At 36.2% G+C, this 18,014-nt stretch overlaps 1 protein-coding gene across 1 annotated transcript in view; it reads left to right on the forward strand.

The window, feature by feature from the left end:
• The first annotated feature begins 5,040 nt into the window (after positions 1-5,040).
• The window catches only part of PTPN20 (protein tyrosine phosphatase non-receptor type 20), a 69,358-nt gene continuing 56,384 nt past the window's right edge, over positions 5,041-18,014 (forward strand). Inside the window, 1 exon segment of the mRNA XM_036828076.1 lies at positions 5,041-5,157. Within this exon segment, the coding sequence (XP_036683971.1) occupies positions 5,041-5,157 (117 nt within the window).

An 18,014-nucleotide genomic window follows, 5' to 3' on the forward strand; every position in this document is an offset into this window, starting at 1 on the left:
AGACGACCTAGCTGGCCAGCGGTTTAATTGTCAGATTTGGTAATCCTGGGTATCAAAGCAAGAACCTGGAAGCACGGGCGAGGGACTGAATCTTACTTGCACTTTATGTACACTTCCTGATTTGAAAGGAGGAGGTTTGCAAAGAAGTTAGACGGTGACAGATGCCACAGAGAGGCATCACTGAAGCCTTAACATCAGGAAACAGAAATCTGTGTCATCTGAACAATTTCCAGATGTTCTTAATCCAGGGCTGTTGGGGTTTCTGGAGGATTATCACAACTAATGACGTTATTACCTCTAGAAAGGGCTGCTGTCATAGTCATCAATCTCTAAGTATCCTGTGGGTGGACACTCCTTTTTCCTGGTCCTGCAAACTGGTCTTTCTGCCTCTGCCCCATTTTGCTGAAAATATGACTTTCTCATCAAAGATGACAACACCATTTATTTTCTATTTTCACTTCTGACTTAGAGAACCTAATTCATTAATGTTCTGGTTGCTTTATTGAAATGAAATTTGAATTTAAATCAAAGGAGAAAAGAATCTTCCTGGTAGTTTAGAGCCAACAACTTCTGATAATGGTGTCGAAAGACCTGGGACTACTGATATACAACAAACGTGTGCATCTTGAACAATTTGAGATTGGAGATTGAGTCGGAAATGTGGGCATTCCTATTTTTCAGTTTTTCTTTCTAATGAGCTCACCCTTCTTTAACAAAATAAGAAAATCACGAAAACTAGGGCACTATATTTTAAAAAGGAAATAGAAATAAAACAAAAAATCCTGAAAAGCTGCTTGAGTTCTTCCACATTTTCTGACCCTAGTAACCTCTTTTCAACAGATTTGACTCTTCAGATTCACTGTGGTTAGCAGTGTGGCCAGAATCATGGAATTTGCTAGAACTGTGGGAAGCTCTGCTCCTACAGTAAGCACAGATTCCGCTGCCTCAAGAACTCTGTATTGAGCTCCTGTTTTATGCAAGTTACTTTTCTTAGTTTTCAATTCCATTTTCATATTTTAAAAATCCCTGTAATTTCTTGCTTGAAAATCCCATGAACATTAAGGGGCCAGAAATACTTTCTTTGGTCACTGACACATACATAGACTTTCCAAGAAAGAAGCATATTTTTATGTGTGTCTGGTTTTGGAAAATTTCCAGATAAGACTTGTCTTCATTCTCATGACTGCTCTGTTTTTTTTCTGTAGTATTCATCACCTCCTAACTTACTATGTAATTTACTTATTTGTTATGTTCATTGTCTGGTATCCTTTCTCTAGAGTGTAAGCACAATGAAGACAGGGATTTTTGTATGTTTTTAATCAATGGAATGTATTCCCAGCACCTAAAATAGTGCCTGGCACATAGTAAGGGCTCAATAAATACTTGTTGAATAAACTCATTCTCCTGCCGTAAAAAAAAAAAAAGAATTGGAAGTAGGCTCAGCCCAGGAGGTCAGAATTGCCAGGGCAAGGTGCATCTTGCATCTAACAAAGTCGATATGAAGAAATGGTCTTTGCTAGCATGTGCTTTAGTTTTGAGAGAGTTTAAGATAAACTGAAAATAGTACCCCAGCTGAAAATTTGAGAATACGTATAGTATTCATTGGCTCTTCTATGTCACTGTAACTCCTGAAGAAAAATGTCCTGCTTTTGTTGGCTGGGCAAACTAAATACATGTGTTTTCCCCCTCTTATGATCACGTGAGACCACTTTGTGTCATGTTGGAGCTTTTCTCCTCTATCTTCAGTGATGTATTCAAAGCCAAGTAATTTCTTTTAGGCTTCCCTCTTCTCAGGGTTAATTCCCTGATTTTCTACACTATAGCACCTTCTCCAGGAGTTGGAGGGAAATCTTTATTTTAGGGGTCTGACTTCTGTGTTCTTGAAATGGTTATGCAGATTGCCTGGTGATGCATACACGTTTTTCACAGAATTAACTAATTAGTTAATCCATCAAACACTTCTTGAGTGTGTAAAATATCTAGTCACTGAAGATACAAAAATTAAAAAGTTACAGTTCCTGCCCTCAAATGCTCATGGTTCAACCTGGGGAGATGTGTCCAAGAAATCATTATAAACAGAAATATAGTAGAAGCACAGAATGGGCTTACTTAGCCAAAACATGGGGGGAAGTGGGTAATACAGTAGAAGCTTTCAACTATATTTCCTGAAAAGTTTTCTTTTGCTTTAAAAGAAAGTGAAGATTCTGTTTTTATTGTATAATTTACTTTTGTAGACTTTATAGACTGCCTAGGCATCAGTACACATTTGTTGATGTGTACATTTGTTGATGTTGACTGAATTCTACAGTCTACACTATTACTGATTTACTACAGTGGTTGTAACTCAAAAACTGAAATAAATGTTAATCAGCTTAATATTGATATTATTTTGTTTATTTCTTCTATGATATACTATGTCAAATATAAGAGAAGAGAAATTCATCCAGTTTGGTTCTTGTGTTTCTGTAGGGTTATCTCAAACTCACTGCACTAACAGACACCAGAAATGGGCATGTGTTTCTGATCAAAGCTGATTGTTCTGGAAGTACTGCTGACTCTTATGGAAGATTTGAAATTGGTGACCGTTGGTATAGATTGATATGGATTTCAGTCAACTCATCTCTGTGCAAGAGAGATCTTACTAATTTGTGTGTGTATTGTGCGTATGTGCATTTATATAAAGAGGATAAGATGTTTGGTTGCCATTCACATGTTTATTTGGTGGAATGCAGTGGATAGCATATTTAAACACTGGTATTTAAATAGTAAGAGTATCTCCAGTTATCAAGGAGCATCTTAAAACTATCTGACATTTCTGAAGGAAATTCATTTTAACTGTCTTTAATTAAGATTGTATCGTTTAATGGGCAGAAGACCTAAATAGACATTTCTCCAAGGAAGACATACAGATGGCCAATAGGCACATGAAGAAATGCTCAACATCACTAATTATTAGAGAAATGCAAATCAAAACCACATTGAGGTATCACCACAGGCCGATCAGAATGGCCATCATTTAAAAGTCTACGAATAACAAATGCTGGAGAGGGTGTGGAGAAAAGGGAACCCTCATACACTGTTGGTGGAAATGTAAATTGGTGTAGCCACTATGGAAAACAGTACAGAGGTTGCTTAAAAAACTAAAAATAGAATTGCCATATGATCCAGCAATCCCACTCCTGGCCATATATCTGGAGAAAATTCTAATTTGAAAAGATACATGCACCCCAGTGTCCATTGCAGCAGCATTTACAATAGCCAAGACACAGAAGCAACCTAAATGTCCATTGACAGATGAATGGATAAAGAAGATGTGGTATATATAAATAATGGAATACTATTCAGCCATAAAAAATGATGTAATGCCATTTGCAGCAACATGGATGGACCTAGAGATTATCACACTAAGTGAAGTAAGTCAGGGAAAGAGAAATATCATATGCTATCCCTTATATGTGGAATCTAAAATATGATACAAATGAACTTATTTACAAAACAGAAACAGACTCGCAGACATAGAAAACAAATTTATGGTTACAAAAGGGGAAAGGAGGTGGGAGAGGGATAAATTAGGAGTTTGGGTTTAGCAGATACAAACTACTATATATAAAATAGATAAACAACAAGGTCCTATTGTATAGCACAGGGAACTATATTCAATATCCTGTAATAAACCGTAATGGAAAAGAATGTGTGTGTGTGTGTGTGTGTGTGTGTGTGTGCGTGTGCATGTATATATAATTGAACCACTTTGCTGCATACTGGAAACTAACACAACATTGTAAATCAACTATACTTCAATAAAAAAATTTTTAAAAAGATTGTATCATTTAAAATATTTTCAATCATGTATTTGCGAGGTAGAAGCTTGGATATCATTCTTGGTGGTTTTTATTTAGCAATGAGGTCTTTGACGTTTCAGTGTTATTTCCAGAGGAGGCCTATCACTTAAGTCCATTACCTCAGTACCAGTCACAAGGCCACTGCTGTCCTTGTAAAAAGAGATTTTTTCCCCTTTGTCAAAGTAGAATTTTCAAAAATTAAAAATGTGACTCATTAAAATTTGAAATGAAACCATGTTAAGGATTTTATTCAATTTATTTATTAATGAAGCAACCAGGAAGGTGGCCAAGGTAGTTCAGAGAACATTTTGAGGATCTAGGCTTTTATATGTATTTTGAATGAAGGTTAGAGTAAGAATGCTAGGTTAGATTTTAAAAGCCTGGTTAATGTGTGACAGGGCAATAAATTATAATCTTTGGTACCATCTTTTCTCTCAGAAATTATTTGTTTCCCAACTGGCTGAAAATCTATAGGTTAACATGTAATTTTACTAAGTCTAGGACTTTTAATCAACAGTAAACAATGAGTTGTACAAAGTACAATTTCTTTATATAATTAAATAATCCTTGGGAGGGCCTTTTAAACATCATCCTCATATAACATTGAAAGGATATGCCACCTATGTTTTTGCTTTACCTCCATGTTTTAAATAATCTTTCTTAACATACTACATCAAAGTTTTAAAATATGTTTCCAAACATTAACTTTTAGATTAAGATTATAGTAATCTTATTTCATTTGCAGGTAAACTAATTGAAAGAGTCACCAGACCAAAAAAACCTCTAGATTTCAACCAATGGGAGCAATGTAACATCATCTTACAGGCCTATTATGGCAAAGATTAGAAGAGAAAAAAATGTTTATCCTGTGTGAGGACATTTTATAGATTGAACATGACCTCCTTGAAGATAGGCTCTGAAGTTAATTCTTATCCTCCAATATCGAATCTCCAGCACCTAATTCAGAATAAGTTTGGCATTAAAAGAATTAACTCGCTGAGTTACAGTGACTAAATAAATGAGTAATAATATGTCAAAACTGTGAGAACTCGAGTTGTCTAAAATTCCTTTACATTGTATGTTTGACCAGGTGAACAACAATTGTGTGCTGGCTCCAGGATACTAATTCGACCTTCTGTCTGACTCTGAGAACACAAGGCTCAGTACCTGCAGAAACCTTTTACCCATCTCATCGGGAATGGGGACAACATGTCTTCATCGGGGAACACTACAGCAGAGTCTGGTAGGTTCTTATGCATTGTGCACCGTGGTGGACATGGGCAGCAGGAGGAGCCAGAGCAGTGCTTCTCAGATGGTAAGTACGCATGAACCACCTGTGGATTTGTTAACCCGCGCGTTCTGATTCACTGGGTCTGTGGTGGGGCCCAAGACTCTGCATCTCTAACAAGCCACCATGCTTAGAATAGCAAGGATTAGACTCCTATATAAGTTTTATTTTACTCTGATCAAATAATGCTTATTTCTGATTGTAGATATAGTATATATTTATCGCAGAAATTCTTATGTACTTAGGAAAGTACATAAAAGCACAAAAAAGGAGGATTTGGGTATATAATACTAATGCAGTGTTTCAATTAGATGTTAACTGTCTCCCAGCTGACTCATGGTGTCATTGTCGTGCCTCACTCATTGGTAGCTTGCCATCAGTTCTCAACGTTTCTTTTATGTCTTTTCTCTTCCATGTACAGCTCAGCTCTTGGTTCCTCTTCTACCCTGCCTCCCTGTAATCAGTGTTGTTCCCTTCCCCTAGGGGCTTAAGCCAGAGGTCTACATAGGGCATTCCCTGCCAGGCTGCTGCTCTAGCCTTGCAGGTCTGATTTCAGAAGTACTTCTGGTCCTGTTTACACTCCGAAAAGCCTGGAGGCAGCTTTCTTTCTCATCATGATATTACTTATCCATAACACATATGTTGTTTCCAGTTTTTTTTTCCTTCAATTATAGATATTATTATTGACATGTTAATATTTATAGATTTTATTCTTTGGTTGAATTCTTTCTTCAGGATACATTCTCCAGATTGGGATCCTTGAGCTAATGAATCTTAATTTTGTATCACTTTTACTACCTATTGCGATATTATTTTTAGAAAAGGTTAAGCACGTTACCAGCAATATATCAGTTATACTGTAACCTCACCACATTTGGTGTTACCACAGCAAAAAGAAATGTGGTTAATTTGTTAATTTACTTGTTATGAAATGATGCCTTGAGCTTCCTTTAATTTACATTGCTGTGATTACTGTCCAGGATTATTTATTTCCTTTTGTGTAACCTGACTTAAAAAAAAAATCTGCTTGATACTTTTTCCATTTTGAGCTAACTGTGCATTAACAGTTCTATCAATTATCTTCTGATCTTCTATTCAAGAATCTGATGAAATTTAAATTTTATGTGAGTCTTTTAAAATATAATTTTGACTCAGCTTCTTTCTGTTACATCCTAAGCACTCCATGCCTTTGTTTTAGCTTCTGTGAAAAGGACAATAAAAGCATACAAAAAATAGTTGAGGCATCAATTTTCTTAAGACATTTGCAAATTAATATGCAAGTGGCCAAACTGGGTGGGCTTCCGTAAAAGAAATTAAAATAAAATTAGCAATTCTCATATTTTGTCGTCAGAACTTTTCATGAATATATTTTTCTGTATTCAAAAAGTACTACATTATATTGTAGTAATTTATAGTTTTATTCTTTATTGCCACCTAGCAAATTATCTCTTTTCTCAAGGAAAGAGAATGCTTTGCAAAATTGAAAAGTTAAACATATAGATGGATTTAAAGTCCACAATAAGAGAGACAGACAGACAGAGTAAGAATCAAGTTACTTTATTATTATTATTTTTTAAATTTTTATTGGAGCATAGTTGATTTACAATGTTGTGTATTTTCAGGTGTACAGCAAAGTGAATCAGTTATGCATATACATATATCCACTCTTTTTTAGATTCTTTTCCCATATAGGTCATTACAGAGTATTGAGTAGAGTTACCTATGCTATACGGTAGGTCCTTATTAGTAATCTATTTTATATATAGTAGTGTGTATATGTCAATCCCAATCTTCCAGTTTATCCCTCCCCCTACCCCTTACCCCCTGGTAACCATAAGTTTGTTTTCTACATCTGTAACTCTACTTCTGTTTTGTAGATAAGTTCATTTGTACCTTTTTTTAAGATTCCATATATAAGCGATATCATATGATATTTGTCTTTCCCTGTCTGACTTACTTCACTCCGTATGACAATCTCTAGGTCCATCCATGTTGCTGCAAGTGGCATTATTTTGTTCTTTGTATGGCTGAGTAGTGTTCCATAGTATATATGTACCACATCTTCTTTGTCCATTCCTCTGTTGATGGACATTTAGGTTGCTCCCATGTCCTGGCTATTGTAAATAGTGCTGCAGTGAACATTGGGGTGCATGTATCTTTTCAAATTATGGTTTTCTCCAGATATATGCCCAGGAGTGGGATTGCTGGATCATATGGTAGCTCTATTTTTAGTTTTTTAAGGAACCTCCATACTGTTCTCCATAGTGGTTGTACCAGTTTACATTCCCACCAACAGTGTAGGAGGGCTCCCTTTTTTCCACACCCTCTCCAGCATTTGTTGTTTATAGATTTTTTGGTGATGGCCATTCTGACTGGTGTAAGGTGATACTGCATTGTAGTTTTGATTTGCATTTCTCTAATAATTAGTGATGTTGAGCATCTTCTCATGTGCTTTTTAGCCATCTCTATGTCTTTGGAGAAATGTCTATTTAGATCTTCTGCCCATTTGTTTGATTGGGTTGTTTGTTTTTTTGATATTGAGCTTTGTAGATTAATCCCTTGTCAGTTGCTTCATTTCCATATATTTTCTCCCATTCTGAGGGCTTTTTGTTTTGTTTATAATTCCCTTTGCTGTGCAAAAGCTTTTAAGTTTAATTAGGTCCCATTTGTTTATTTTTGTTTTTATTTTCATTACTCTAGGAGGTGCATCGAAAAGGGTCTTGCTGCGATTTATGTCAAAGAGTGCTCTGCCTACCAAGTTCCTTTAAAAGGATCAAAATCTTTAGTCACAGACACAGTCCCCAAATCACTTATTATCCCTTATTGAAATTTATAGTTTTTATGGAATTCCAGCTGGAATTTGTATTCTCTTTTCTTGGCTCCCATACGCCTTTATTTATATCCTTATTGGAGTGTATGTTTTATTGCCTCATTCATTTTTATATTTTCTTATTGAACTGCAAACTCCTTGAGGATGGAGATTGAGTCTTTTTCCTCTTTCCTTAAGCAAGCTCAGTACTTTGTGTATTGTAGATGTTTAATAAGTGTTTGTTGGTTTGAACATGATCTCAGAACTGCTCTTAGCGTTGACAGGAAACAGAGAACAGAGGAGGTACTAACCTGTAGTTTCTGCAATATGCTGTCCTTCAACAAATGACAGATTAGCAGTTTTGACTTACGGTAAATTTCTGTTACCAAACAGATGTTTGTAATAGAAAGAATGAAGTGACCTTCAAGCCCTTAGGAAAGAATGAAGTGATCTTTAAGAACTGACTGAGTTTCACTAAGAGCAAGATAGGTTAAACCAGCCTCTAACTAGAGTAGTCTAGAGCAGCCCTGGATCAAGAGGAAGCTCTCCTTATCCTAATGGAGTAGGCATTCTTCTTCCTGGTCACCCTAAGATTAGAATGACTCAAACCACCAAACCCCCGGGAATTCTTTGCTTGGAACACCTGGTGGCCCTAAAGCCTCCCTTGGAACCCTATTGCAAGGTCAAATAGTTGCTTGAGCCTAGCAATGCATGCTGAAATTAGAAATCATCCTTTTATAATTCTGAAAAATGGTGGAGTACGCAGGAGATTCATTTACCAGTTGAACTAGTGTACTAGTCACTTAGATGTCCCATTGGCAAAGTCTATGTGAAGATCCTCGGCCTTCTTCATGTTTCAGGCACCTTTAAAACTTAACCACAGTGACCTGAAATTTCTGGTTATCGTACTGCGTCAGGTCCAAAATCTGAATTATGTGGTACCGTGTAGGACCTGAGCTAGCTAGCCCAGGGTTTATGCTGCTCGCTGTCAATTCCTGAGTATCCTGGAGGAGAACACAGTTCTCATTATAGTAAATATCTATGCCAAAACAGACCACTAGGTTCTTTGTGCTGGTTCATCTTTAGTTTTTCCAGTCAACCCTACTTTTTCTTGAGATAATTTTTTTCTAACCTTCCCACTCATGTGTCTGAGAGAGGGCCACATTTGTAACTTGTAATTTTTAAGACCTTATAAGTTCATGTCCATCTATCAATAAGCCAAGTGGGGTATTTAAAGGAGTCACTGGGAAGTACTGTTGGTACTGTGCCTTTAATATGGGTAAAATGACAGGTTACCTAGCTCCCAGAGGCAGGGTTAATGAACAACAGGTAGTTAAATCAGTCCACACATCTTTCATGGTAATTATGTCCTTAACTCTTAGTTCTGTAGTGTATCTAGAGCCATCCTGACTCTGGCCATTGGTCAAGGAATTTCAATTCACAAGAAGGGTTTATAGGATACCACATGAGGGGCTGCTAGTAGGCCTCAATTGACATAACATTGCTCACCAGTAGAAAGCATCCCATAGTCAACCTAGACTCACTCAACTCCCATATAATCTCTATCACCTGACCCTTCAAGAACATTGAAGACTGCATTCTGAACTCTTCCTGAGTCACTGAAGTTATAAAGGTTGCTACCTTTCTACTACCACTACTTCATCTTTTCATGTTCTCTCTCTCTTTCACTGGTCCTTACCATCCCTTTATGACTATACCCAGTCCATGGGGCCTTACCATGCTGCCAGGACTTTCAGGATGTGCTCCAAAAATAGCCTCCACCAGGGCTTGCTCCAGTGCCGAACCAAGGAGAAAGTCTGGACACCATAGGAGTTCATAGGAACGTGAGGTCAAACAAGCTTTCTTAGGGGCAGGATCTCAGACTGGACAAAAAAGGGACACCCCTTGCCTTATCCCAAGGTTAAGGTATCTAGGAATGAGTAGGAAGGGAGAAGGGGGTGTTCTATGCAGCCTGGTGCTTTTAAACTCTCATATCTGCCCCTAAGCCACACATGAGCACACATAAAAATGGCTCTCTGTTGCCTTTTCATTTTTCATGGACCCCATTAATTTATGGCCTTCTATGTCTTATATGACTTCTCGTCTCCTAGCTTTCCACTTCATATTTCATTCCTTGAACTGATGCTTAGCACCCCTTCTCCAGTTTTGACCTGTTACTTTCCTTATTTGATTCTGATTTGGACTCTTCTGGCCAAGTGATTATCATGATTTTGAGAAAATACCTTGTTTATTCTAGTCTACTAATCTAGAATCCATGATGGAAGGGCACATCCCCTACTACCATAACGGAAAAGCTTTCCCTGTTGCCTAGCATCTTGCATTTGTCCAAACCTTGGAAAAATACTTTTATTGCTAGAGAAACATATAATAAGATTGATCACACAATGACAATTGCTAACAAAATTCATTATTCCATGGACATTTTTCTACTGCATGTTCTGGCCTGGGCACTGTATTCTAGGTTGGAAATAGAGAAGTGTAAGCAGAAATGAAAAAATTCAAGAGAGGAAGATAAAGTTGGATATATCTTTCAGAAAATAAAAGAAAAAGATAAAGAGATAGAAAATAGAAAAAAGGTAAAGTTAGAGCATGAATCTAAGAGCCTGCATTTAACTAACAGGAATTCAGAAAAAAAGTGGAGACTGAGGAGCTAATTATTAAAGAAAAACTCCTAGACTAAGATGAGTTTCCAGATTGAGAGTAAGTTCCATTACCCAACAAAATGAAAGAAAAAAGAGCACACCAAGGCACATTATTGTGAAACCTCCAAACATGGAAAAGATCCTAAAAGCTTCTAGTGGTGGAGAATAAAGCAAGTTACATATAAAAGAATGTGCTCTAGAGTGAAATTAGCATCAAATTGTCAGTTTATCAAATTATCTCACTGGAAGCTAGAATAAAGGGTTTCTCAGACATGAAGTAAGTGTCTTCACGTTTATTTTCAATGTAGAATAAGTAAAAAATCTAAAGGAGTGATATAAGGAGCTAAAGATGTTTACCCTGGAGAAGAGAACCTAACAGTAGGTATTACACCAGTGTGCAAAGATGCCAGGAGCTATGGCGGGAGGACCCACTCTGTAGTGCTCCAGAGTGAGGAAGCCAGAACAAGGATTACAGAGTGAGACTCTGCCTTAACATGTTAATGGCCTGTGATATTCAATGATGAAATCATGATCATCTAACACAAACCTATGCAACATTGAATAGAATTATATAAGGGAATCTTCTTGAGGGATTGCTAGACTATTTAATGTAAAATCTAACTAGACAGTAAGATGCCATTTTGACAATAAATACCATTTTATTCTTTAAATTAGTAGACAGGAAGCTGTCTGGCATAGGCTAAAAAAGTGGGTCAGAAATCTAGAAGGTTTTTGTTTTAGTTAAAAAAAAAATCTTAACAGAGCCCTGCATTCCTTTAGAGAAGGTAGGTTACTTAAAAAGTATATACAAGGTCTGGTAAACTTGAGGGCTCTTCATTTATTCAAATCAAAATTTGAAAGCTCAAAATTTGACAGAATTCACAAAAGCATCGTAACCAAGTAGACACAATCCTTTTTTCCTAAAGGTTAAAATCATATATGCTTGAAAAAAATCACTCTGCACTTAAGTGTCAGTTCATTTAGCTACCTTATATTAGAGGAAAACCCATACAAATAAATATAGGAAGAACCTGTCTCAAATAATTTATTCAACTCATTAAATAATCAAGGAATAGTGAGAGGATAAAAGCTGGTTGAAAGAGCATTTTTGAGAACAGGGTATGTTTGATCCACTAGGAAGGGAATTTTGAAATAAGTTTGCTGAATTAGAAATAAAATTGATTAATGTTCTACAGGGTATTGAAACTATAACCTTTTCTGTCAGACAGACATCTTAACAAAATGATATTATTAAATTATTAACTTTACTTCTGATATAACTTTCACATATATGACCCGCAACTTTAGTTCTTCTTTTTTTTTTTAAACATCTTTATTGGAGTATAACTGCTTTACATTGGTGTGTTAGTTTCTGCTTTATAACAAAGTGAATCAGTTACACATATACATATATCCCCATATCTCTTCCCTCTTGTGTCTCCTTCCCTCCCACCCTCCCTATCCCACCCCTCTAGGTGGTCACAAAGCACCGAGCTGATCTCCCTGTGCTATGCAGCTGCTTCCCACTAGCTCTCTATTTTACGTTTGGTAGTGTATATGTGTCCATGCCACTCTCTCACTTTGTCCCAGCTTACCCTTCCCCCTCCCCGTATCCTCAAGTCCATTCTCTAGTAGGTCTGCGTCTTTATTCCCGTCTTGCCCCTAGGTTCTTCATGACCATTTTTTTTTTTTTTAGATTCCATAAATATGTGTTAGCATATGGTATTTGTTTTTCTCTTTCTGACTTACTTCACTCTGTATGACAGACTCTAGGTCCATCCACCTTACTAAAAATAACTCAATTTCGTTTCTTTTTATGGCTGAGTAATATTCCATTGTATATATGTGCCACATCTTCTTTATCCATTCATCTGTCGATGGACACTTAGGTTGCTTCCATGTCCTGGCTATTGTAAATAGAGCTGCAATGAACATTGTGGTACATGACTCTTTTTGAATTATGGCTTTCTTAGGGTATATGCCCAGTAGTGGGATTGCTGGGTCATATGGTAGTTCTGTTTTTAGTTTTTTAAGGAACCTCCATACTGTTCTCCATAGTGGCTGTATCAATTTACATTCCCACCAACAGTGCAAGTGGGTTCCCTTTTCTCCACACCCTCTCCAGCATTTATTGTTTGTAGATTTTTTGATGATGACCATTCTGACTGGTGTGAGATGATATCTCATTGTAGTTTTGATTTGCATTTTTCTAATGATTAATGATGTTGAGCATTCTTTCATGTGTTTGTTGGCAATCTGTATATCTTCTTCGGAGAAATGTCTATTTAGGTCTTCTGCCCATTTTTGGATTGGGTTGTTTGTTTTTTTGATATTGAGCTGCATGAGCTGCTTGTAAATTTTGGATATTAATCCTTTGTCAGTTGCTTCATTTGCAAATATTTTCTCCCATTCTGAGGGTCGTCTTTTCGTCTTGTTTATGTTTTCCTTTGCTGTGCAAAAGCTTTTAAGTTTCATTAGGTCCCATTTGTTTATTTTTGTTTTTATTTCTATTTCTCTAGGAGATGGGTCAAAAAGGAACTTGCTGTGATTTATGTCATAGAGTGTTCTGCCTATGTTTTCCTCTAAGAGTTTGATAGTGTCTGGCCTTACATTTAGGTCTTTAATCCATTTTGAGTTTATTTTTGTTAGGGAGTGTTCTAATTTCATTCTTTTACATGTAGCTGTCCAGTTTTCCCAGCACCACTTATTGAAGAGGCTGTCTTTTCTCCATTGTATATTCTTGCCTCCTTTATCAAAGATAAGGTGACCATATGTGCATGGGTTTATCTCGGCTTTCTATCCTGTTCCATTGACCTATAGTTCTGTTTTTGTGCCAGTACTGTACTGTCTTGATTACTGTAGCTTTGTAGTATAGTCTGAAGTCCGGGAGTCTGATTCCTCCAGCTCCATTTTTCTTTCTCAAGATTGTTTTGGCTATTCGGGGTCTTTTGTGTTTCCATACAAATTGTGAAATTTTTTGTTCTAATTCTGTGAAAAATGCCATTGGTAGTTTGATAGGGATTGCATTGAATCTGTAGATTGCTCTGGGTAGTATAGTCATTTTCACAATGTTGAGTCTTCCAATCCAAGAACATGGTATATCTCTCCATCTATTTGTATCATCTTTAATTTCTTTCATCAGTGTCTTATAATTTTCTGCATACAGGTCTTTTGTCTCCTTAGGTAATAGTTCTTTACTTTAGTTATTATTTATAACTAATTGTGCTGTACCTCCCAAACTGTTTTGACACTGTAGAGCTTCATCAAGTTTGAAAGCCTTTGAAAGGGCAGTGGGATTGAAATTAGGGGAATTTAGGATAGTCTCTGAAAATCCACAACAGGACTCAGTGGTGAATACAGTCAGAGATGAATTGGTTGCAAAGAGAGGAGACTTTTTGGGAAGCTGCTTAGAATTCCATTTTATGGATGCATCTTAACTTACCAACTGTCCTATAATTGAAGGACATTTTTTCCCCCAATTTTTATGGCCACAAATGGTACTAAAAGAAATATCCTTGTTCTTTGATCAGTTTTTACATGTGTGAGTATTTCTGTATGAGAAATCTAGATGAGGAATTTCTCGTTAAAATTAATGCACATTTAAAGGAAGTTGATACTATTTCAATTTACATTCCCTTTAATCTATTTCCCTTAACCCTCATCAGCAGTGAATTTTATCCATTTTAATAATTTTTCCCAACTGATGAGTCAAAGTGATATCATACTGTTTTAATGTACATTTTCCTGAATGCTAGCAAGGTTGTCATCTTTTTTGTTTATTGGTTATTTCCATTTCATATGAATTTTCTGTTCATATCTTCTGCTTTTTTTTTCTACTAGGTTGTTTGCTTTTTTTTTTTGCTATTGAGTTTTTTTTTAATTTATATTTTTTATTGGAGTATAATTGCTTTACAATGTTGTGTTAGTTCCTGCTGTACAAGGAAGTGAATCAGCCATATGTATACATATATCCCCTCCCTCTTGGACCTCCCTTGCATCCCCCCCACCCCGCCCATCTAGGTCATTAAGAGCACGGAGCTGAGCTTCCTGTGCTATACTGCAGGTTACCACTAGCTATCTATTTTACACATGGTATTATATTAATGCCAAACCTAATCTCACAAGTCATCCCACCCTCCCTTCCCCCCATGTGTCTGCACATCCATTCTCTACATCTATGTCTCTATTCCTGCCCTGGAAATAGGTTCATCTGTACTATTTTTCTAGATTCCACATATATGCATTAATATACAATATTTGTTTTTCTCTTTCTAACTTACTTCACTCTGTATGACAGACTCTAGGTTCATCCACATCTCTACAAATTACCCAATTTCATTCCATTTTATGGATGAGTAATATTCCATTGTATATATGTACCACATCTTCTTTATGCATTCATCTGTCAGTGAACATTTAGGTTGTTTCCATGACCTGGCTATTGTAGATAGTGCTGCAGTGAACATTGGGGTACATGTGTCTTTTTGAATTATGGTTTTCTCAGGGTATATGCCCAGTAGTGGGATTGCTGGGTCATATGGTAGTTCTATTTTTAGTTTTTTAAGGAACCTCCCTACTGTTCTCCATAGTGGCTGTATCAATTTACATTCCCACCAACAGTGTAAGAGGGTTCCCTTTTTTTTACACCCTCTCCAGCATTTATTGTTTGTAGATTTTTGATGATGGCCTTTCTGACCAGTGTGAGGTGATAACCTCATTGTAGTTTTGATATGCATTTCTCTAATGATTAGTGATGTTGAGCATCTTTTCATGTGCCTCTTGGCCATCTGTATGTCTTCTTTGGAGAAACGTCTATTTAGATCTTCTGCCCATTTTTTGACTGCTTTGTTTGTTATTTTGATATTGAGCTGCATGAGCTGTTTGTATATTTTGGAGATTAATCCCTTGTCAGTTGCTTCGTCTGCAAATATTTTCTCCCATTCTGAGGGCTGTCTTTTTGTCTTTTTTATGGTTTCCTTTGCTGTGCAAAAGCTTTTAAGTTTAATTAGGTCCCATTTGTTTATTTTTGTTTTTATTTTCATTACGCAAGGAGGTGAGTCAAAAAGATCTTGCTATGATTTATGTCAAAGAGTGTTCTTCCTATGTTTTCCTCTAAGAGTTTTAGAGTGTCTGGTCCTACATTTAGGTCTTTAATCCATTTTGAGTTTATTTTTGTGTATGGTGTTAGGGAGTGCTCTAATTTCATTCTTTTACATGTAGCTGTCCAGTTTTCCCAGCACCACTTATTGAAGAGGCTGTCTTATCTCCATTGTATATTCTTGCCTCCTTTGTCATAGATTAGGTGACCATAGGTGCATGGGTTTATCTCTGGGCTCTCTATCCTGGGTTGCTTTTTTTTTTTTTTTTAGTTTGTAGGTTTTATATATTATAGCTAATCTTTTTATTTTTTATTTTTTTTATTATAGCTAATCTTATCTTTAGTATGTAAGTCAAAAATCTTCTCCCAGGCTCTAGATTGTCTTTTTTTTTTTTTTTGTATTTTTATTGAAATGTTTCTTCTGACTTTTTTTTCAGTTAACTAATATTTGTTTAGCTGTATGCAATCTGCTGTTAAATTCACCACTGATGTCTTAGTTTCAGTATTAGTCTTTCTATTGTGTTCCTTTCAAACCATAGAAGTCTTTCTTCAGTTTCTTTCCTAGATTTTCATTCGTCTTTTATGCCTTAAACATAGAACATTTAAAGTCTCTATTTGTTAATGCCAGTATCTAGAACTCCTATCTGTCTGTTTCTATTATCTGTTATTTCTCTGGCTTCAGTGTTGAGGATGTATTGGATGGATAGTAAGAGTGAAAATAGCAGGCTTGTTAAGAGGCTGTGGCAGTAATTAAGACACATGGTGACAAATTGGACAATGGTTGTGGCATTAGAAAAGGAGAGTAACATTCAAGAGGTCAAAACAACAAGGTTGCTCTCATAGGTGGGGAAGGGAGGTAGCTCTGCTTCCTAGACAAGGGAGTAATATATGTACATTATTTGGGATTGCCCTATAAAGAAGATTTGTTTCTACTCCCCTACTTATTTATTTATTCAGTCATTTGTTTATATCAGTATGGACTCAGTATATGTATTTTGTACTTTATATTATAATCTAGTTGTTATGTTATTTACTTTGTTCAAATTGTTCTAGTCCAGGTCCTTGGGAGCTCTTTCAGGTTGACTCCTGGAGTCTGTCAAAAGACCCATCCTTTTGTTTTTTGAGCACTTTATTGCATTACAAGATACTCCAGGCTTATCTTGCATTTCCTCCTGTCCCAGCCCTAGATGCAGCCATTTCTCCTAAGAACTTAGTTTTCTCTTATTGGATAATAGCATTTAGGAACCAAGATATGGGCACGGGGCATGTTTGTTGCTGATGTAGTATCATTGTTTCTAGGCTCTGGATATTTTTTTTTAATAAATTGAAAAATAATCACATGGTTTAATGGAATAAATATTTCTTGAAAAATGTAAATGAAGAAAATTAATTCTGGAAACTCGAATAGTAGTAACCAACTTACTAAATGCTGACCCTGCGTCAAGTGCTGTGCTGAGCACTTCATGTATATCTTGTTTAATCATTGTGACATCCTTGTGACATAGGTACTGTTAGTATTTCTATTCTGTAGATAAGGAAACTGAGGCATAGAGAGCATAGGGAACTTGGCCTAGATCACACCAAGTGACAGAACTGGGATCAAAGCAGACGCAACAGGAGGGAAGCCATCTACATGCCAAGGAGAGATGCCTCGGAAGAAACCAAACCTGCTGGAACCTTGATTTTGGACTTCCAACCTCCAGGACTGTGAGAAAATAAATTTCTATTGTTTAAGCCACCCAGTCTGTGATATTTTTTATGATGGCCCTAACAAACTAATACAGTAGTGTTTACCTCATAAAATAAGGTGAGAAGTGTTTCCTTCTTTTCAATTTTTTTGAAAGTTGGTGTAGAATTGGTATTTTTTCCATGAATGTTTTGGATTTGACAGTGAAACTCTTTGGGCCTGGTGTTTTCTTTGTGGGAGAGTTTTAAATTATGAATTCAGTTTCTTTACGAGCTATAGGGCTATTCAGATTATGTGTTTCTTTTTGGGTGAGCTATACTAGATTGTGGCTTTCAAATTATTTGTTCATTTCATCTAAGTTGTCAAACTTACTAACTTAAAGTTATTCATAATATTTCTTTAATATCCTTTAAATTTCTATTGAAAGTCTTACAAGGTCTTTCCTTTCATTCCTGAGATTGCTAGTTTGTTTCTTCATCTGTCAAGATACTTACCAATTTTATAGATCTTTTCAATGAACCAGATGTTGGTTCCATTTTCTTTTTCTCCTTATTTAATTGATTTCTTACCAACATATGTTCTTACCAACATATCCATTTTTCTGCTTCTTTGAATTTAATTTTTTCT

The sequence above is a fragment of the Balaenoptera musculus genome, chromosome 16 (assembly GCF_009873245.2).
Source record: "Balaenoptera musculus isolate JJ_BM4_2016_0621 chromosome 16, mBalMus1.pri.v3, whole genome shotgun sequence".
NCBI classification, from domain to species: Eukaryota; Metazoa; Chordata; class Mammalia; order Artiodactyla; family Balaenopteridae; genus Balaenoptera; species Balaenoptera musculus.